Source organism: Pleurodeles waltl, chromosome 1_1, assembly GCF_031143425.1.
Source record: "Pleurodeles waltl isolate 20211129_DDA chromosome 1_1, aPleWal1.hap1.20221129, whole genome shotgun sequence".
Classification (NCBI taxonomy): Eukaryota; Metazoa; Chordata; class Amphibia; order Caudata; family Salamandridae; genus Pleurodeles; species Pleurodeles waltl.
In genome coordinates, this window is record NC_090436.1 from 421,482,108 (window position 1) to 421,504,532 (window position 22,425).

The window sequence follows — 22,425 nt, forward strand, 5'->3', positions numbered from 1 at the left end:
TTCTTTTAGCTGGGCCTCTTTTGTAATGTTATATAGGCTATAAGGAGGACAGACACAGCCCCACAACCTCCTTCTCCCTCTTTGTTTTTGCAGTAATATAACTAGACATCACAGGGGCATATCTGCTCATGCAGACATGCCCTTGCATGTATTATACTGCACCCTGCATTAGGGCCCTTAAGGCCTGCTGTAGGGGTGACTTACATATAATACATGCAGTGACTCTGATGTGGCGCAAAATGAGTGTTCAATGTTTTGTTTTCAAGCAGGGCTTGCACCCTGGCATTCTATCTGCCATGGCAGGTGGTTTGCAATTTGTGTGTGCGGTGTCTTAGGGTGGCATAAGATATGATGCAGCCCTTAGGGGCCCTCTTTAGTACCCATGCCCTAGGTACCAAGGGTACCATTTACTAGGGACTTACAGGGTTGATAAAGTCCTGCACCAATTGTAAGACAATTGGACATACCTTGTTTTAAAGGAAGGAGCACTGGCACTGAGGTCTGATTAGTAGGCCTGTCAGAGTCGAAAACCAGCATCTGGTAGTTCTGGGCGGTTGGCAAAAAGTGGGGGATCTCTGCAAAGAAGACCAGTTTCCTACCTGGTACAAAATATCGTGCCACAATATAGGCTACCAAAACATTATGAAAGTAAATATATAGAGTATAGATTTACCATTTGCAACTCCACATACATGTTTCTTGATGGCGTATAAATATATTTTAAGGACACATGGATGTGGAATCAAGAACAGTAAATCTATACTTACCTTCACAATATTTGGTAGTCAATATCTGCCTACGTTATTTTTGCAGAACTACATTCATGTGAACAATATTCTGACACACAACTGACTATCTCACAGTAGTCTTTGTTTACAACCAACCAACCACAGTTCTTGTCATGTCATAAGAAGATTGAGCCTGTCTTTTTCATTTCAGAAGGACTAGACAAAAGATGGACCCGGACACTAGCAAATATCAAGTGAACCATCACAAGTCCCTGCGGTACTGTAAGGTTCAGAGGATACAGACACACTGAAAACCTCAGCTGTGTCAAAATACCTGCATTGGCAAGCACAGCATAATGCCAGTGATAAGCATCTGAGGAGAGAGAGAAACACCTGACTGGAGCTCATTCCCACATGGAATTTTCTCACTGGAGGAATTGCCTGGTGCAGCCTCCATATTACGAAGACAGTTTACTTTCAATTGCTGGAAAGCAAAGAAGGACAGGTGATTATGTCGAACCAGATGGTGAGAAGAGTTAATGACAGAAAACGATTCAAGATTACCGATTCTGGCAGCGGAAATTCGGTGTTGAACCAAACATGAGGTTTGGATACAAGTTTGAACTGATACATAAACAGAGAGAGCCAATGCAACAAACAACAGTGCTAGGCAAACATTCTGAGCCCTGAATGATCTCAAATAGGAGTCCACCACTGTTGATCCAGCTGTGACCTAAACAAAAGGAAGTGACTATGTGACCTGTCTTCCACCATTTCCAGCCCCTAAGTATGCTACACTGCTTTTGTTTGCCCTGAATCTTAACCATACTCCTCCCTTTTCCATTCCCTGCCCTAGAACAATCCTCCGTCTGGGAAATAAAGTTGCATCCAGGTCTAAATGAATGAGTCTTATGAAACCCTTTAACTAATCTAGAGGCTTGGACAAAAGGCATGATTAGGACTGTGGTGGTCCGACCATCGGACCGCCACTACGACTGTCAAGAGGCCTGCTTGGCCGGCCGGCAATGACAGTGCAGTAGCATTAGCTTTAACTCTCAGGGAGAGCCGAGGCCAATGCCGCTGCACTGTTGGTGCAGGCAGCACACTCAGAATGCACACTATCTTGCATTCCAAGTGTGCTGACGGGGGTCCATGCACTGCACACGACATGGTCATGGGAAGTGCAGGGGCCCCCGTGACCCCGTCTCTGCCTTTCCGACAGATTTTTCATGGGGTTGACTCTGCCATCAAAAGGCTGGTGGAAAAGAATGCCATGACCAGCACGGCAGTACTGACAACAGCACAGCAATGCTTGAACATGACTTGCACCGACGCCAACCCATCAAGATCCATGATCCTGGCAGTGGCGGCGGTTGTCTGGTGGTCCGATCATCAGCATCGTAATCTGGAGGTCAGACCACCAAGACTGCAGTGGTCAGACCACCATCACGATTACGGCAGTCTTAGGACTGCCATATTCATAAAATGGCCCATCACATCATCTCTTTTCCAGGTACCACCAATTGTAATTGGCCCAGATGGATACAAGAATCTGTAATTATTTCCACCTCACAGACGCGTGATCAATCTACAAACACTAGCGGAGGTCTACCGACTCCATCAGGCAAGTGTGGTTTGACTATAGAGACATGAAAGACGGCACTGCCATGCCAATGTACGGAAAAGGTTAAGCAGACTACAGAACTTTCCTTGTTTTCTCAATTTTTGATGGCCCAACAAAATGGGGATTGAATTTAAAATGGGAACCAAGAACGTCTAGATATTTGCTAGACAACCACATCGTTCTACTACACTTATAAACTTATAGGCTCTTCTCTTTACCAGATTCTGGTAGTCACTGTGGGAACAGAGGATGTTGGAATGTGTCTTTATTTCGACTGCAGATAATATCCCTAAGAGCAAAAGAAGGGTGATTTTCCCAAAGAGGAATGCAAGGAGTTGTTGTAGGCAAGTTTTGCTATAGCAGCACATCAGAACCAGACATTTGGATGGCTAACAAAAAAGCATCCTCAGTTGTGTTCTAGTGAATAATTTAATTACTCTTAATGCCCAACAGCCTCTTGTTGATAACTTGTAGATTTAATATGCCTGGTACCACCTATTTTCATTAGTTCTTACCACAAAAGTGCCATAAATTATGTCCCTCTATCATAATGACTTTTCTGGGAGGCCATTAACTTGGAAAATCAGGATAATGAAGATGCCTTCTCATGCAACAGCCAGTTGACATTTCTTGAGTTGTAGCAAGTGTCTCATCTCTGTGAAATAGTTTGTAACTACTATTAGTGGTAAAGCCATTTGAAGGAGGAAGTGCAACTATAAAATTAAGGTGTAGGAAGTGGCTGTAATTCTCCTTCTGGTGACATATGAAAAGCTTTGACTTGTGCACACACTACACGTCTTTCAACATAATTTTAAAGAGATGTCTTCAGATTAGGTCACCAGAATTCTCTATTTCTCAAGTACAAAATTTTCCTTTGCCTGGGACGCTCTCCTTCTTAACAAACATTACACCATTTCAGAGCCTTAGAGTGTAACTGTTGAATAAGAAGATACAATTTGCCTTCTCTATAAAGAACTCCATTATCAATGATATCTTCTTTAGCTCCATCTGTATACATTGCTGTTTTGTAGCACTCTCCAGCGCATCCTTGGTGAGATTTAAGAATTCAGTAGTTTGATTCATGGAAAGGGCCACGATATAGTGTGCGGACTCTATCATTTCCATATCAATTCCCTTTTCTGTATAGCAGGAGAGGGCATTAGCTTTGCAAGCCTGTTCACAGAACAGAAAGTTATAACATAATGAAACTGAGAGAAAAAGTGCCTAAAGCATTGGTGCACATTTCATGCTTTATAGATACAGTGTGTTTTTGTGGCCAGTCCAAACAATTAGCTTATGACATGTCCCATTTAAAACAGGCCTCCAGTGTGAAAAAGTTTAATGGCTAGCAATTCTCGGTTGTAGAGCATGTAATTAATTTAGATATCTGTAAAGGTCCAAGAATAATACCCAAACAGGTGAATTTCTAGCAGAAACAGTGGAAAGGCCAATGGGCATTGTAAGGTACTCAAAGTAGCCATAATGGGTGCTAAAGGCTGTTTTCCAATTATCCCCCTCACAAAGGTATACTAGATTGTAGACACCTCTGACATCCCAACCTTTCGAAGATCTTGGCAGATCTAATCTGATCGAGAAGAACAGAATTGAGGGGTCAGGTGTCGATTATGAATGACGATGGCATTGAGTTCCCTGTAATTGATATAAGGTATAAATTCCCACATTTGCCTTGACTACAAAGAAAATTATTACTCCTGTAAGAGAAGTTGAGTGTCAGATAAATCCTTTCTCAAGATTATCTTACAGATATGGTTGCAAAATCTCATCTTGTCTTACAGGTAGAGGATAGACTTGACCATGTGGGATGGCTTCTCCTGGAATCACATTGATTTGGTAGTCATATGCTCTGTGAGGAGGAAGGGAATTGGCCCCTCTTCTTATGGTACTGGGATAGCATATTCATCGGCTAGGGATGATGACTGCAGAGTAAAACAAGTCAATTGATGAGTCCTCTGATGTGTGCTGGTTTGAAAGTAGTGTTTCTAGTAAACACAGGAAGCAAACATAGGCCCTCATTATGTCCCCAACAGGATGGCGGTACATACCACCATATCATGCGATTGGCAGGTTGGCTGCAGCCAACCCGCCAATTTACCATTCATACCGCCATGGCGGTATGAGCCGCCAGGCCGGGGATGTGAATCCCCAGATCTGCGGCCTACAGAGTACCGCCCCTGGCATTCTGAGCCAGCCTACCGCCATGTTTTCCGTGGTGTTAGCAAGGCCACCAAAATCATGGCGGTAGGCCCTATGCGTGAGAGGGAAGGAATTCCCTATCACCGGTAGGTGGCTCCCTCACCCCCCAACACTCACCAGACACCCCCCACGCCTCCTCCATCCAAACTCCACCCCCTGACATTCAGATACACCCCTCCAAGTCCTCCCCATACACACATTAAGCCCCCATCCCCTCCGATTCATTCAAATAGCCTCCCACCCCCCATACACACACACAGACACGCACCTCACATACACCCATTAACTTACACTCATCCATACACGCATTCATACACACACTGGCATACACGCATTCATACACACGCATACAGGCATTCATACCTGCATTCTTCCAGACATACACACATGCACAACATGCCCTCCACCCTTCCGCCCCCCTTCTCCTGTCGGACGATCACCTTACCTGCTCCGGGGAGGTCTTCCGGCAGGGAATGGGAAGAGGCGCTGCTACCACCAGCACCGCCCCGCCAGCTGAACACCGCCAGGCCGTATCACAGGTCATGATACAGCTGGCAGCATTCAACTGGCGTGGCGGTGCTGGTGGTAGCAGCATCAGCTTACCGCCGTCTGCCAGTCTGATCACTGCCGGATTTCTGCCCTTCTTGTGGTGGAAGTCTGGCAGTGCTCATAATCTGGCGAATGGATGGTAGCCGCGGTGGCGGTATTTTGGCGGCCGTCACCGCGGCGGTAGGCGGCTTATACAGCCAACATCTAAATGACCACCATAATGTTTAATTGATCCCACTTATTTTGAGGATTTTGCAGTCTCTGCCACCTAGAATGAAGTATGATGGGGAGGGAAGGTACATCAATAGATTTCCTCACCATGACCAGTTTGCATGGTACAATCCCCTTGCACACCACTCGAAAAGCTAAAAGCGTGCCATCTAGTCTCAAAATGTTCTCTTGTACAGATTTGTCTTGAGTGGGTACCTCAGCCTCTGCCTGAAACTTATTATCCATAAAGCATCCAAAAGCACTTGAATCCACCAAAGCATATATGGTAAGTGGTCCTCAGGCTGTGGAGATAACTACTTGCAGGAAGTAGTATACATTCTTCTCAATTGACACTTTGGTAATCTGCAGGGATGAACCAAGCTGTTTTCCGGCAGCTGAGTCCTGCTTTTCTCTGTCTTTTCTTTTCGTCAGGATTAAGTTTCATCCATATATTCTATTCACCTAGGTTCTTCAGGCAAGACCACCATTTTCCTGTTCTCCAGGGGTTTTGGAACATTGCAATTATGAAATATATTTCTGTGCTCTGAACAAGAGGTTTTCTGTTGAGCTTCTGTTCTGTAAAGTTAGTTTGGTTAAGGCAATAAATGTAGTGGGTCGATTTACAATGAGGGACCTAGAGTCTCAATTCCTCTTGCAGGACTCAATAAAATGGCAGCTTCTGCAAATTCATCAGCCCACACTACTTCACTAGCTAACTGTCAACGTATACAAATGTAACTAATGAGACCTGGCTTTACTTGTCATAACATTAATTAACCTTCATGAGCAGATTGCGTATTGCACCTCCCATCCAAGATTGCCTTAAATTAAGCCAGGAATTGTGCCCAATCAGTTAACCAGGGACTTTGATTCAGAATATGGGGTTTGGCCCATTGAAATGTGGTCATTGTTTAGTTAGATCACAACCAAGGTACCAAAAAAGGGTGGTTTAGCTAAACAAAGCAGTTGGCATTGAGCCATGAAGCTTTGAAATCTGTGGAGGTCACCACCAAAATTTCTCCTGGTGTTTTAAAACCAGACTATTGCTATTCCAAAGACATTCGTTGGCTGCCCCACTGCTGATATTAGTCTCTAGGAGATTAATACACAATGTAAGGCTGTCAATCGGCTGCATAGGGGAAACGGGACTAGCAGGACCAGGTGTGAATGAATCAAAAATCTCAGGGTAGCCTTTGTTTAAATAACAACCGTGGCACAAGATGATTGAGCAGTTGCAGGGATAGCTCTGAAGCTTGTTGTGTCCCTGTAGTTCATACAGGTCAGCCAACTGACTCTTGGAGTCACTCTAGGTAGCCTTGGAGAAGTCCAAACATCCTTCTTAGACCACAAGGCAATCCTTCAAGCAGCAGAGCAGTGCTTCTTCTGTAACTTCCCCAGGTCCAGGATTGTTTAGAAGTGTGGTTCTGGGGGGCTAATATTTATAGCTGGAGACAGCCTTTGTATGTTGGGGAAACACCCTGCCCTTCTCCTACATCTGGTTCTGGAAAGTTCTTCCGTTACCCTGAGAAGGCTTTAAACTGTCTGGGGTAACAGAAGGATGGTGTAAGGTTCCTTTGATTGTGCTGGGGGCAAAGCCTTTTGAAGGGCAAATGGCACAGCGTACAGGTCCGCCCCTGCCATCCTGCCCACACCTATTCCTCTTTGAGTCACTATTTGGGAGGAATACACACACCCCAACAGCAGGGCCATTAACAGTAATGTGATCCTGGATAGACGCAGAAGGCACAAATGGTTGAAACAAGATTCTAAACGTTTTAGCATCACAATTGTGACTTGAAATCCGACTTTACCATTTAAGAGGATTTTTAATTACATTTCATTTGAGTATAAAACACATATCTCTATCTGCTCCCAATCCAAAGTTAGCACTTATTAAATGTAATAAGGTAACCAGAGTGAGTCAATGAGAGATATAGGCCTTACCACAGTGAAAAATAGCTTTGGAGTTTTTTATTCCCATGACATATAAAACCTAAGTTCACATGTCCTACTTGTTAAATACGACCACCCTACACTAAAAGCCTTGTATATCACCTTACAGTGATGTATACGTATTAAAAAGGAAGGATTAGGCCTGACAAATGTTTTATTTTACCAGGTTGAAATGCAATTTAAAACTGCACTGCAGGTTGCAATGGCAGGCCTGATACATTTGTAAAGTGGCACTTCAGCGGATGGTACAATAAGTACTGCACACCTACTGGTAACATTTTATTTACAGGCCCTGGGGATACGTAGTTCCATATACTAAGGACGGATAATTAAATTAAATAAGCCACACAGGGGTAGGTCAATTTTACCATGTCTTAGGGAGAGAGCACAAGATGTTTAGCACTGGTTAGCAGTGGTAAAGTGCACACAGTCCTGAAGCCAACAAAAACAAATTCAGCAAAGCAGGAATAGTCAAGGCACAATGTTTGGGAGAATACCATGCCAAGGAAATCAGGTCTAACAGTGTTGAATTGTTATCTTGGTTTTGTGTCTCAAGAAGCTATGTAATCTCTTAATTATTTTAATAGAATAGGTTGTTTGCCTGCTTGAAGCAACAGGGGAACCCACATTTTAAGACAGTCTTTCCATTTCAGTATAAGATATAAGTTGCAAATTAAAACAGGTTATTTCTCTGTTTCCTGTGCTTTCATATTTAGTATTAACTTTTGAATCTGTTTCGGGAAACTAGGAATGTCCTGTTTTCTTCTCGTCAAATTTTGAGCGCTCACGCTGGAATTCCATTAGAAATGCTACTAGTCTGTAAAGACAGCAGTATTTCTTCCTTCAACACTTCCTAAATGCTAGTACATGCAAAGCTGTGCAGATCACCATTGAGAGTATACTAGGGGATACATAAGGCAATCCATCTGCACTACCAAAAAATGTCTGTCATATGCAGGATCCCATCTCACATATAAGACTGTGGACCTGGTTCCTCATTTGGTAAGCATTTTTTAATGCACTTTCGGAAAAAGCTTTAAAAAATAAGAAACAGTGGAAGGGGAAATTTAAATGTAGCTCTAGCATGAAGAGTTTAAAGATCTCGAAAAATCTAATCATTGTAATTACATTCCCCAGAGTTGATACATAATTTAATTTACATTGACAAAACACAGATCATATGCAATGGGAAAGAAGAAAAATATGAATATTTTACAATATCAAATTAAATTATTGGGCGCCACAGCAAGTAATATGATTTTCCTCAAGCAGGAATGGAAAATCTGAAATGAATTGAAGCTTTGAAGGATTACCTGATTCACAACCATATAGTTTGTATAAACTTCATCATGCCCGTTCATCATGGCACTTAAGCTTGACGCTGCAAGTAAGGCAGGGGTTTGCTTGTACTTCTTGAGGACATCTAAGGAAGAGTGCTTCTTCTCTGAAACAAAATGTGTGTTGAAAGGTGGTTATTTTTTCTGTGACTTAAAAGAAATATTAAGCACATATCCGACGAAAAGCAATATCTAAAGCATTCCCCACTTCACAAAAACATAAAATTCAACCATGTTGACCTAAGTAAGTAGCTTATTTATTTTTGGTGTAGAATAGGAAAACAGGCAGATGGAAATATTAAAAAGAGACTGTACTTCCTCAAGGAAACAAAAGCAGTAATAAAAAGGAAACCATTTTGCAATCAAAAAAGTATTCTAAATCTTATAGCATATATTAAATCTTAAAGGGAAGTCCAATTGTATAATAACTAAGGTGATCACAGTGATGGTCGCCCTCACCCTATTAGGGCAAACTTTATTCGATTTCCCTGCCCAGGGTTGCCACACAGCCCCACACAGACCAAGCCACTGATGGCCCCAAAGCTTCAGAAGAAAATTCCTGCACTGGAAAAACCTTGCAGAGCAAGTGGAAACAAATGGCACCTACTTGCCAAGGATCCCTGGCATTAGTGCTGCTTCCAGAGTGGTGTCTCCACCCCAGGCTTTAGACTTCCCAGACATATGGTCGGACTGGCCAGCCAGGCAAGCAGGCAATCCCCGTGTGACTGGAGCCCCAGGTGGTCGGTTTCGGCCTCAGGAGTATTGGTGCACATTACACTGTGAGCAATGCCCATAGGGCTAAAAGGGCTTTAGCCTCCCCTCCCTTCATGTGTATCAGCCTGGGCTGCTGCCTGTGGTCTAGGACATACTCAGTTCTTGAGCTGCTGTGGGCTTGGCTGGCCAGTGGCTGGAGTCTTATCTCAGCCTTATCCAAGTATTTCTCAGGTGTATAAAATACCGTCTACATGCCTTTGTCAACTGGTTAATGTGGCTGTGTTGTTTTTTTCCTCACTGGTTCCGGCACCCTCCACAGAGTCCCACTCTACCTAAATACCGGCCATTTGTTGTTGTTTAAAGAGTCTGCAAAGGCACAGACATGGTGCTAACTAGGGTTGTAAGCAAAATCCCATGTATTCATTTGTAACAGGAGTTTTCTGCTTTGGTTACTTTAATCATTAGACATGGCTCATTAATGTGGTCGTAGAACATATTTAAAAGTACTTTTAATTTGTATTTGCTGTTTCAAGTATGTATAGATAAAGACAAAAAATACCGGCTTTATGTGATTTTGCTTATTTTTGTACCAGCAAGACATCAAAATACCGGTGGTATGGGTTATAATCTACTCAGCTAATATTGTGCCTATGTGCAATGTTTTGGGGGTCACTGACTTGGTTCAAATGGGGGCTGAATTTATCATTTTTGCCAGGGCTGTTTTAAGTTCCCGGTCTGGCCCTGCCTAGACAGAAGGACTGGGATGTCTCAGATCAAGGCTATGGACAGGAGGGCAGTAATCTCCGTTGGCCTGGTGAATGTTGTTCTTTACATAATCCTGTTTGTCTCCTCTTCAACCTTTAGGATAAATACATAAACAAACCTAAGATTGATCCTTTCAAATTTGTGTGACTAGTGATGACGCAGAAAAAGAAGGTCCGACATATATTCATATAAATTGTGTAATCAATACGTGTAATGTAGTATGATTTTAGTAAAAGAAATAATGTACGAGGGGAATTGTGCCCTCAGGTTAGTTTGCCATCATTATAAACGAGCGTTATTAATCACGAAGTATTAAAATTGTAGTAATCCGTCATAATCGCAAATGTATGCCATGATTTCTTGTTTGAAAACTGTTTTGCTTAGCTTAAATTTAGTACAGGCTTTGGCCTAGTTGCTTGGTTTTCAAATTCTAACTGCGTGATTCTTTTTTTTCCTTGAATTAATGAAATATATTCTTGCTTGAAGTTGTATTTTTCCAGTAGAAACTGGCTGGTACACTTATCTCCAAGGTTTCGTGCTAGGCCGGTTACATCCCCTTTGATACAAGGTCAGCCTCTGCAGGTGCGGACAATGGAGGTACAGATAGTAAAATAATTGGCAAACCATGATACAACTTGTGTTCCAAGGCTCCAAGGCTAATGTATGCACAAATAAGTTCTAGTGAAAGACAATTTTTATTGGACAATTTGAAGCCAACCTATGAACCCTCCAATGGAGGACCCTGCAGAATTCGGAATGTTTCTTACTTAAACCCACCGGACAAAGAGAAGTCAGCCATTTTTCCTCGATGCCAGTTTGAAGCCTGATGCCAGACTCCATTTTGGGACGACACCCTGATGCCCTTTTCTCTATCCGAGAGAAAGAGACTTTGACAATTCTCACCCTAGAGACTTTAACTTTGATTTGCCCCCGTCTTGCCCATGCAGTAACTTTGCCCTATTCTCCTTGCCGTTGCAAGGAAGCTTGCCCTTAACTTTGCCCCTTTGAAATTTGCCCCATGCTGATCAACCGGTACCTGAAGGACGAAGACTTTTCTTGAATGCTGATTGTATTTGGTAAATATGAAAGGATAAATGTATTATGCATTGTATTTTTCCTTTTAGGTACCAACTGCTATTTTGATAGGGTCCTAGTTAGAACTTTTCCAAATTTGTGTTGACTAAATTCGTTTTGCATGAAGTCCCACATGCCAATGCTAATTAGAGGTTAGTTGAGGTATTCATTCAATGTATCATGAAGAATTGAAATCTTGTTATGCTGACCGAATGTATGCAATTAGTCAAATACAGTTAGTCACATTGGTGATTTGCATTGCTATAACAGAGTGTATCATCATCCAGATTTTGCGTAGATTGCGTTTCTTCCGCCGTTATGGACAACTAGTAATGTTCATATACATATATCAATTGGTTTTGAGACATATATATATCGTGCTAGCTTTGTTAATATAGGGAAATAAATTTACTAACTTTTAATAAACTGGTGTGGTTATTCATGACTGAAAGGTCATGGTGCGCCGAAATACCAACTGTTATTGATTTCTGATGTGCTATATTGACCTATTAATTGAGTATTGATTACCGATTACAATAGTCATTGATTATTGATCTGAGTGACTCGACTATTGAGGATGAGAAGAGCCCGACTCGGTTAAAAGATTCACCGACCTCCAACGTGTCCAGATACAGGTAATTTTAGAAGGGCTGGACGCGTTATCAGTAGATGGTAGCAGAGATTGATGGTTTAGCCCTTTGGGACCCCATCCGAACAATAGACAGAGTCAGGTTAGAATTTTCTTTGATAAAACAAGTCGGAGAGATGATGATGCCCTAAGTCCCCAATGACTTTCCCGGGATCTCGGAGCTTGCGAATGAGGAACATGAAGGTATGAGAATGGTCTCAGCATTTCTAGTGACGGTATGAGTGAAGTTAGGGTTTCGCGCTTGCACAGCTTATCGCCGCAGATTAATTGAGAAGTCTGTGAGGATTTAAGGAGTTAAAAGATATTAGAGGAGTGTTCCTCCAAAGGTGTGAGAGTAGGGAAGTCGTCGAACTTCATGTGTGTGTAGCGCTTTGAGCAGAAAAATTGTCCACGTGGTTGTTGATGTTGAGACGGGCCCTGCGAGGTCAAGAGACTCCGGAGTATGTTGAAAAGTGTATGTGACACTTGTTTGATGTTGTGATCTGGTCGGTTTAATAGGTTGATCAGGCGTGGTCAACAAGTCGGTATGAATGTTGCAGAGTAAAAGAAAACTTCGACTTTGAGATTTGACGAATTCTAAAGTGCACTAGAATAGTTCATTGATCAGTTGAGAGTAAAGTTTGCGGGTCAAATTTTGCTTGCGAAAGTGGGAAACCGAGAAAGATGGAATAACTGCCAAGGCTAGTGAAAAATCCCTAAGGTTTCTGAAGCGATTGTATTACCTTTCCTGTAGTAAACCGACAGATCTGTTTTATTCTTTTGGTTAAGTGCTCGCGTTATATTGCAGAAATTAGTTTATGAGTGAAGCCGAATGAAAAGAGGACAAGCCGCAGGATTTTGTCAGCCGCAGTGTGTGAGTGTGACGTCACTAGGAGCCGCGCTGGGATAGGTCGGTTGGTGAGAAGGGTCGCGCACGGATTGGACGCAGTCCGTGAAGCGCAAGTGGAAGGGGAAAGGCAAGCGAAGAGTATTCCGGGAATTAAAGTCACTTATTGATTACATATTTTTAGAAAAACAAAAGACGGAAAGATGAAATTTTTCAAAGCATTTAAGAGTGCCATGAGGGGAGATGTTTATATTAAAGCAAATGTAGGAGAAGAAACACCGCCTGAGGGTACACCAGCTTACATCGTCATTGAAGAAAAGGGTGTAGCGCTGTGTCTTTGGCTAAAGCAATGGTGCAAATTAACAGAAAAACATGGAAGTGTAGCGTTCCCTATCCACGGGTCGTTTAACCTAAGGGTTTTAGAAAATCTGAGGTTTGCGCTATACAACATGAAAGTACCCCCAAGGCCAGCACAGTTTGAGGCATTGGCAATTTGGGAGCTAATAGCTAGAAATCAACAGCAAAAGAAATTTGAGACAAGAATAAGGAAAGTAGAAAAGACCCTAGCGGATGCTAGATGGGACAGCACACAAAAGGTTTGGAGATCAGACGTATTGCAGGGAATTAAATTGTTTCCAGCGATTGCCGAGGAAGAGGAGACGGAAGGAAGGAAAGCCACCTGTAAGACAAACAGGAGTCAGTCCAGGGAGGGAGAGAGCAATAGAAACTCGAAAAGGGGAGACGAGTCAGATGATGAGGAGTTCATTATACAATTACTGAATGATCGCCCACCACCATATGTGGAAAGCGAAAAAGGCTCAAGCATTAGTACTGCCCCTCCAGAACCAATACAGGGTAATGTGACGCCAAATTTGAGAAGATCTCAGAGGCCGAGCAGTTCTGACATGCCTTTCTCACCACGAATACCACGGGTTCAGAGGATGTACCCAGACGTGCCAACATTGAAACCTGCTGATAACTATCAGCCACAGGTTCAAAGGCATTGTTGTGATGAGCATAATGTGGGAATGACTTCCGATTCAATGGCGCAGGGAGGACAAAACTATCAAAGACCGACCTTGATTCAAGCTGAATCAACACAGTTCTCGATGCCCCCACAGTAGACACAAGAAGTGCGAGTAGTAGAAAGCCAGTTAGGTATGCCAGCAATGATGAACCACAATGTGGGGATTAATATGCCACAGAATTCGGGGAACAGACAGAATCCAGACGCGATATCTCTACCTATCACTGTAGGTCCACCAGTACCACTGTACATACAGGCAAATTCAAGCACCAGCGACCAAGGGTTAATGATACAGAGTGGGACAGGGAGAAGATGCATAGAAACCACTCCAGAGACAACTCCGATAGCGGCACTGCCAAATGGATCTGGGTCCCTGTCGGAATTTAGTCCAATTCCAATTTGTGCTCCGTCAACCGTGGTAAGGTCACATCCACCACTATTAGTACCGTTAACATCACAGACTGAGACATTACAGAAACCGTCAATGGCAGTTGACGTAACTGCTACATTGATGGGACTGAACGCGCAACAGCTAACACAATGGTTCAACAGCCTGAATTCCCCACAGAGTACATCTAGTGGGAAGGGAGAGGAATACCTGAATAAGATAAGGTTGGGTATGGAGGCAGATGAACTGGTTGAGGGAACAATGGGTTTGAACAGATTAGAATCATACACGGAGGAAGAACTAAGATACATGTGCCCTAGGATTACAAGAGAAGTGAGCAGCATACATAAGAAATTACAAGAAATTGCAGACAGACACGAGATTGATATAGGTAAGACTAAACACCTGAGTAGAAGTTACAGGTTAGATTTCGACACAAAAGACTTCGAACACATGAGATCCGCAGGGATGAAAACACACCTTAAAGAGATACTGCAGAGTGCACAGGTCTGGAGATGTTTAGACAAGTGGGAAAGCAGGTGGGTCAAGAAAAAGGATAAAAAGAAGGAAAATACTTCAGAACGAGGTGAGAAAAAACAACAGAATGACGATTTGATAACCATGTTACCAATGAGAGAGACAGCAGGGGAAAAACTTGTGCATGTACCATGGCACAGGTGCGATATTCAATCCTTTACGGACGACTTTCCCAAATTGAGAGAAAAAACGATCGAGTGGTATCAACAAACAGATAGATTTGTGAAACTCGCGAAGTGTCTCTGGGAAGACCTGAATACCTTATTTGAGATTGTGGTTCCGGCTGATCTGTGGGAAGATTGTAAAAGGGCTGTAGTTTGGCCGACGAGTGAACCAGAGAGAGATAGGGACACAGGTGCGCCATCACCTACGGTAATGAGTTTGTACCACAAGGTGATCGAGCACTTGAAAACCAAGGTTGCGTTGAAAAATGTGGATTGGCAGAGAATTGACAGAACAGCCCAAGAGGTTAAAGAGTCTATACATGCGTACTACGAGAGATTGTTGAAGGCGTTTAAAAATTACAGTGGCACGGAAACGATTGAGCCAAAGGACATGCTTCATTTTGTGTTCAGGTTTGTGGAAGGGCTGAGACCTGAAATTAGCCAGATGATTAAATCGCATTTGATTTGTTGGCAGTCAAAGTCGATCGATGAAGTGTTGAACTATGCAAAAAACTGCAGTGATGAGATTGAGACAAAGCAGAAAAGATTGAAGGAAAAGGTGATGGTGATGCAGCTCAGAGCAGCTCAGACAGGTTTACAAGGTTTGCAAGGTTTTCAACAACAGATGCCGCAGCAGCAGCAACAGGGAAATGCTATGTTTCAGCCGCAGATGAGAGGCAGAGGCCGAGGAGGTTTTGTGAATAATGGTCCTGATTTAAATACCGTTATGATTCCAAATGGTATACAGGCAATGAAGAAGGTGATGCCATGTCACACGTGCAGAATTGTCGGGCATTGGAAACGGGAGTGCCCAATGATGGTGCAGGAAGGTGTAGGTCAGCAAAACAATGATGTCAATGCATTTCAAACTATGAGAGGACCGAAACTGAGAGGTCCGAACCCAAATTTTCAAAACAATATGAATCAGATGCAGGGTCTACAACCCATGCAACCGCAACAGGTGCAAATGCCCCATGTGCAAATGACACAATTGCAGCCAATGCAACAGCAGTTTCCCATGGTACCTAATCAGCAAATGCAAATACCCTTAGCACCAATGAATCAGCAGCAAGCAATGCTTCCTCAATAGGTCACGGGTCAGGGAATGAGTCAAAATGACACAGTACACCAATTCCCACTACACAGAGAGAATGGAATAAACGATGTATGGGAGAGTGGAAGTTCAGATGAGGAGGGAAATTGTGTGCTTGCAGCATCCTTGGAAGTTGATCAAAAGGGTCCGTATGTGGAGGGAAGAGTTATGGGTCATCGTGTTTCATTCTTGGTTGACACAGGAGCTACACGTTCCACTGTTAGGAGCATTGAAGTACCAAATTTGCCACTCTCAGGGAGAACAGTTCAAGTAGTGGGAGTAGCAAACAGGTACCTGACGAACCCAATCACAGATCCAGTACAAGTCAGAATTTGTAACTATCAAGGGTCACATAATTTTGTGGTATGTGACTCAAGCCCGATATCACTGTTAGGGAGAGACCTATTGTGCAAATTGGGATGTTCGATCATGTGTTCGAACAAGTGAATTAGAATTCAGACGAGCAGTGATGGGGAAGAAGAGGACAGTGTAGAAGGGGATGAGATGGAGACTGTCGATGAAGAGTATCCTCTGATTACCCTTTTTCCGATGATCACTGAAGTAGATATTCCAGCCGAGTTACAGGAAACAGTCGGAAAAGAAGTGTGGGATATGACACGAAAAGAGGTGGGACTGGTGAAAGGAGTGGAACCAGTGAAAGTGACTGTAAAACCCAATGTAACCTTTCCCCAGACCCCACAGTACCATATGGCACAAGACACCCTCATGAAAGTCGCCCAACTCATTGATGATTTTGTAAAGCAGGGAGTACTGAAAGAAGTGTTAAGCAGTCCATGTAATTCACCAATTATGGGACTAATAAAGCCAAGTGGAAAGGTCCGAATTGTGCAGGACTTGAGGAAAATAAATGACATAATAATTAAATGTTGCCCTGTAGTACCAAATCCAGCTGTGATAATGTTTCAAGTCCCTTGTGATGCTGAGTGGTTCTCAGTCATCGACTTGTCACAAGCATTCTTTTCGGTGCCTCTTCATGAGGACAGCCAATTTCTCTTTTGTTTCAAATTCTTAGACAGAGTTTACAGTTGGTGTCGAATTCCTCAAGGGTTTTCGGAGTCACCGTCAATTTTCAATCAGATTCTAAAGAAAGACTTGGAAGCGTTAGAATTGCCATTCGAGTCAACCCTAGTACAGTACATTGATGACTTACTGATTGCATCCAAGACAGAAAGTGACTGCACAGCCGACACCATTGCCCTATTGAACCATTTGGGAAGGAATGGACACAAGGTGTCTCCTTCAAAATTACAGTTCTGTCAGAAGAAAGTGAAATATTTGGGTCACCAAATAGAGAAAGGGTCACGGAGGATAATGAAGGAAAGAATAACAAGTGTACTTCAAATGAGTCCCCCAAAGACGAGGAGGGAAGTGAGGAAGTTTTTGGGAATGGTGAGCTACTGTCGCCAATGGATTCCCAACTTCTCAACTCTAGCAAAACCTTTGCTGAAATTAACCCAGAAAGATGCGTTGGATGAGATTGAGCTGAAAGGAGATGAGATGGATGCTTTTATTGAATTAAAGGAATGCATGTGCAGGGCTCCAGCTTTAGGTATGCCTGATTACACAAAGCCTTTCACATTGTTTTGTCATGAACGTGATGCATGTTCCTTGTCTGTCTTGACCCAAGCCCATGGTGGTGTAAACAGACCAGTAGCATATTTTTCAGCTACTTTGGATCCGGTCGCAGCAGCACTGCCAGGGTGCTTGCGCGCCGTAGCCGCAGTTGGTATCAGTCTCACTCAGAGTGAAGGAATAGTGATGGGACACCCATTAACAGTCATGGTCCCTCACTCAGTCGAGATACTTTTGACACGTTCCCGAACACAGCACGACTGGTGCTAGACTCACAAGGTACGAAACAATAATTCTGGGATCACCTAATGTGCAGCTGAAAAGGTGCACTACGTTGAATCCAGCAACCTTGTTTCCCAGTGAAAATGCTGGAATTGAGAACGCTGAAGACATCGAGCACGACTGTCTTCAGGTGACTGAATTTTGCACCAAACCAAGGCCTGATATCAAAGATACCAAATTAGAAGAAAATGATCAAATCATTTTTGTTGATGGTTCATGTTTAAGAGATGCACTGGGTGTATTGAAAGCAGGGTACGCTGTATGTACTGTAACAGGTGTTCTGGAAGCCTCTTGGCTTCAAGGGGTTTACTCTGCACAAGTAGCAGAATTGGTAGCTCTTACTAGAGCATGCCAACTTTCTGCACTAATGAAAGTTACCATTTACACTGACAGCCAGTACGGGTTTGGAATAGTGCATGATTTTGGACAATTGTGGTCACAGAGAGGCTTCATGACCTCTTCAGGATCACCAGTGAAAAATGGTGAAAGAATAAGAGAATTGTTACATGCCATTCAGTTACCAGGGGAAGTAGCAGTGGTGAAATGCAGTGCACACTCAAAGGGACAAGACTATGTTTCCCTAGGAAATGGATATGCGGATCAAGTCGCAAGGTTTTGCGCATTGAACTGTATATTGCTCAGGGATGAATGGAATTTGATAAGTGAACCAGAACTTGAACAAAGCGACATTTTTGCTCTAAAGGTTATAGATACGATGGACGAATTGAAATCCCTACAGAATGGTGTCAGTGAGGATGAAAAACTCTCGTGGACTAAATCACAATGTGTAAAGAGACTAGATGAATTATGGGTTTCAAGTGAAGGGAAATTCGTTCTTCCAAATAGCCTTTTGACACAGATAGCCAGATTTTACCATGGACAAGCTCATCTTGGGAGGGATGCCATGATTAGGTTATTTAAAACTGATTGGTTTAACCCCAAATTCCGTCAAGTTGCTGAAGCAGTTTGCCACCGTTGCGTCATTTGCCAACAGATGAACGCAGGGAAGGGAACCGTAGTAAACTTGAGCCACATTGGAAGAGCAGGGGGTCCATTCAGCAGGATGCAAATGGATTTCATTGAGATGCCTGTGCATGGAGGCTTGAAATATGTGTTGGTGATTGTGTGCATTTTTAGTCACTGGATTGAAGCATACCCTACACGCAGAAATGACAGTCTCACAGTTGCAAAACTACTCTTGAGAGAGTTAATACCACGTTTCGGATTCCCGATCTCTTTAGAATCAGATAGGGGAAGTCACTTCAATAATGAAGTAATAAAATTGCTTTGTGCAGCACTGAACATTGAGCAAAAGCTGCATTGTAGCTACCGCCCTGAAGCATCAGGTTTAGTGGAACAAATGAATGGCACATTGAAATCAAGAATGGCGAAAATATGCGCATCAACAAACGTGAAATGGCCCGACGCATTGCCTTTGGTGTTAATGTCAATGAGAAACACCCCTGACCGAAAGACTGGACTGTCTCCACACGAGATTCTCATGGGCAGAGCTATGAGACTTCCAGCAGTTCCTGCAAATGCACTTTTGAATATTACAGATGATATGGTGTTAGACTACTGCAAAGGTCTAGCTGATGTGGTTCGCTCTTTCTCTCACCAGGTGGAGGCAACCACCTTGCCATCGATCCAAGGTCCAGGACACACCCTGAAAGCAGGTGACTGGGTCGTGATAAAGAAGCACGTGAGGAAGTCGTGTCTGGAACCCCGTTGGAAAGGACCTTTCCAAGTGATTCTGACGACTACCACTGCTGTGAAGTGTGCGGGAGTTCCCAACTGGATTCACACCAGTCACACAAAGAGGGTGTTGTGTCCCACAGATGAGGAAGTTGAAGCGCTGAAATTACCAGTACCTGATAACAAAGTGCCAAGCGCTGAGACAGAGCGAACAAGGACTAGAAGCGAACAGGCAGAAATAGAGGAGGGAGAAATATTCTCTGAGGACGAAGCAACTGATTCACTTGGGGAAGATCAAGGAGAAGCCTCAGACAGCGACGAAGCAGCTGAAGGTAACAAAGAGCCTGAAGCAGCTGAGAGTGACAAAGAGCCTGAAGAAAGTAACGGTGACAAAGGGCTCGAGACAGGTGAAGAAGCAGGAAAGTCTGATCAGAGGAGGGCTTTCCCAGAAGCAGACGATACAGGAAGGGAACAGGAGAACCTGATTGATTTCCCAGAAGGAGAAGACGAAACCAGACAGAGTGAAACTGTTCAAACTCCTTCGGAAGAGGTTGCAGGTCCGTCAAGTGGACCCAGTGCAAAACGTAGACAAAGCATATCACCAGTAAAACTGAGAACTAGAGAAACGTTGAATGACAGTGAAGGGCCAAGAGTGAAAGAGAAAAGAAAGGAAGTGTCTGTCGTAGTACCAACACCAAGTGAAGAAAAAGACTTGGCCAAAGAGGAAAGTACGAGTGAGAAAGAATCAAAGAGAGATGCAAAATTGAAAAGAAAAAGGATACAGAGCAGAAGGTATTCCGGTCCGGAGTGGGCATACATAGCCAATAACGACTGGTCAGACGAATTTGTATCCCTCAGTCTCGAGAACGAAGAAGCAGAGCTACACTTTGGAAATAAAAGTTCTATGGACTCTGTTGATTGAAACATTGATAACCTGATTGACTTTTCAACCGGCTAAGACATTGCTAACTTGATTGACTTTGAAACCGATTTTGAGACAACGCTGCTAACCAATAAGAGACTAAGCTGCTAAAGAAAACTGTGTGAACATTGAACTCGTTCAGCTTTGTAAATATCTGCAAAACCGCTTTGATAAAGTGTCTTCAACTTTCTGATTCTATACAGATCATGACTAGTTTCACTACACAGGGGCGTAAAATGAAGTATTGTAAATACGTGTGTATAGGCTTGATAACCGCATGCGTACTAATAATTGTAGCAATAATTCTTGGAATGCATGGTAAAAGTGAGAGTGAGACGAATGATGCTTCCACTTCTAAACCTATTATCGTTACTGAACTAACAGCTCTCAAGAGACTAGAGCAAGACGAGAGACACTTGCATGATAAGAAGGAACTTTCATCTAACGTTTTCTATCGCTTACTGAGTGAGTATGTTGAGACCATGGATGCGAAAGATTGTTATGTGTGTACACAAATACCTACCTCAGTAGTGGAAGGGGTAACGTATCACAGCATGCCTCTTACGTATGGAATTACATGTAGTATAGTAGCTTCTAGATTTTATGCTCAAAAGGACATTCATTATTTCTATACTAATTACGATGTTACATTTGCATATGTCCCCATAATAGGGCATTTAAGTAAGATAGCTCGAGATTATTATGCCAAGCTAATGAGGGAATTCTTCGAACCAATGTCACCTTTTCACACAGCTCACGCACATAGGGAGAACCTTACATGCTTGCTTTCACCAGTAGAAATAGAATTTTTAGATCGCACTGATGATAGGAAGAATGAAATGAAGGAGAAATTAGAGAGGGAATTACACGAAAGGACGTCTGTAGATAATTATGCTTTTGCTGCAATAAAGACACAAGGGAAAATAGCTTTAGATACATTGCATGTAGGAAGATTTTGTATACATAGATTTCCATCATATTATGACACAGTTTTTGTGGGAACGAGTGAGTGTAAACATACATATGCATTTCAATCTAAGTGGACGTTCATGCTGAATGGACAAGATCCAGTTATTCCTGGAGTATATTATATTTGTGGACTCAACGCCTATTATCGTCTTCCCAAAGGATGGTATGGGAGGTGTTATTTGGGAATAGTGTTCCCAAAAGTTTACCAACTAGATGACTTAAAGAAATTTCCAAAGCTGTCTGAATCACATCGTGTTCAGAAAAGGGAGACAGCTTCTGGTGTGGTAGGAGACATATGTGGAGCATTGATTCCTTCAGTAGGAGTCATATTGAATTCAATCAAAATACGAAAGTTGTCTACTATTGTGGATAACATGCTGACAAAGTTTTCAGGAGCTATAATCCTGATGGATGCTGAACTTGCTGCAGAAAGAGCTATGACTCTTCAAAATCGGCTTGCCTTAGACATTCTTTTAGCAAAGGATGGCGGCGTTTGCAAAATGCTTGGTACACGTCACTGCTGTACCTATATACCAGATAATAGTGGAAAGATTAGAACAATGCTTACGAACTTAACCAAAGAAAGCATAGATTTGAAGGAATTGAAAGAGCCCGGAGTTTGGGAGAAGGTTGGAAAGGGATTTGCTTCCGTGGGAAATTGGCTCAGCAACGTTTGGAACGGATTGTTATTAAAGATAATAAAGGGAATATTAATAGTGTTAATTTGTTTATTAGGTCCTTGGGGAATATGGAAAACTATCAAAATAATAAAAGCAAGGAACAAAAGAAAGAGAGAGGAGAAAATAGAAAACAAAATGGTGGAAATATATAGAGAAAAATCAAAAGGGACTAAAAGAAAAAGGGAATTGACTGAAGTGCCAAATTACTATACAGAATTTTAATGGAATAAAATTTGTGGGTGGATTTGATGTGATGACATAATTAGTCATCAGAGGAGGGATTGATGACGCAGAAAAAGAAGGTCCGACATATATTCATATAAATTGTGTAATCAATACGTGTAATGTAGTATGATTTTAGTAAAAGAAATAATGTACGAGGGGAATTGTGCCCTCAGGTTAGTTTGCCATCATTATAAACGAGCGTTATTA

General features: G+C 42.7%; 1 protein-coding gene across 6 annotated transcripts in view; it reads right to left on the reverse strand.

Annotated features, from left to right (window-relative positions):
* ARHGEF28 (Rho guanine nucleotide exchange factor 28) overlaps nt 1–22,425 on the reverse strand; it is an 892,610-nt gene that overhangs the window by 186,417 nt on the left and 683,768 nt on the right. For all 6 annotated transcript variants that reach the window (XM_069223983.1, XM_069223974.1, XM_069223958.1 and 3 more), the window contains exon 10: nt 8,592–8,722. In XM_069223983.1, the coding sequence (XP_069080084.1) occupies nt 8,592–8,722 (131 nt within the window). The remainder of the gene's footprint in view (nt 1–8,591; nt 8,723–22,425) is intronic.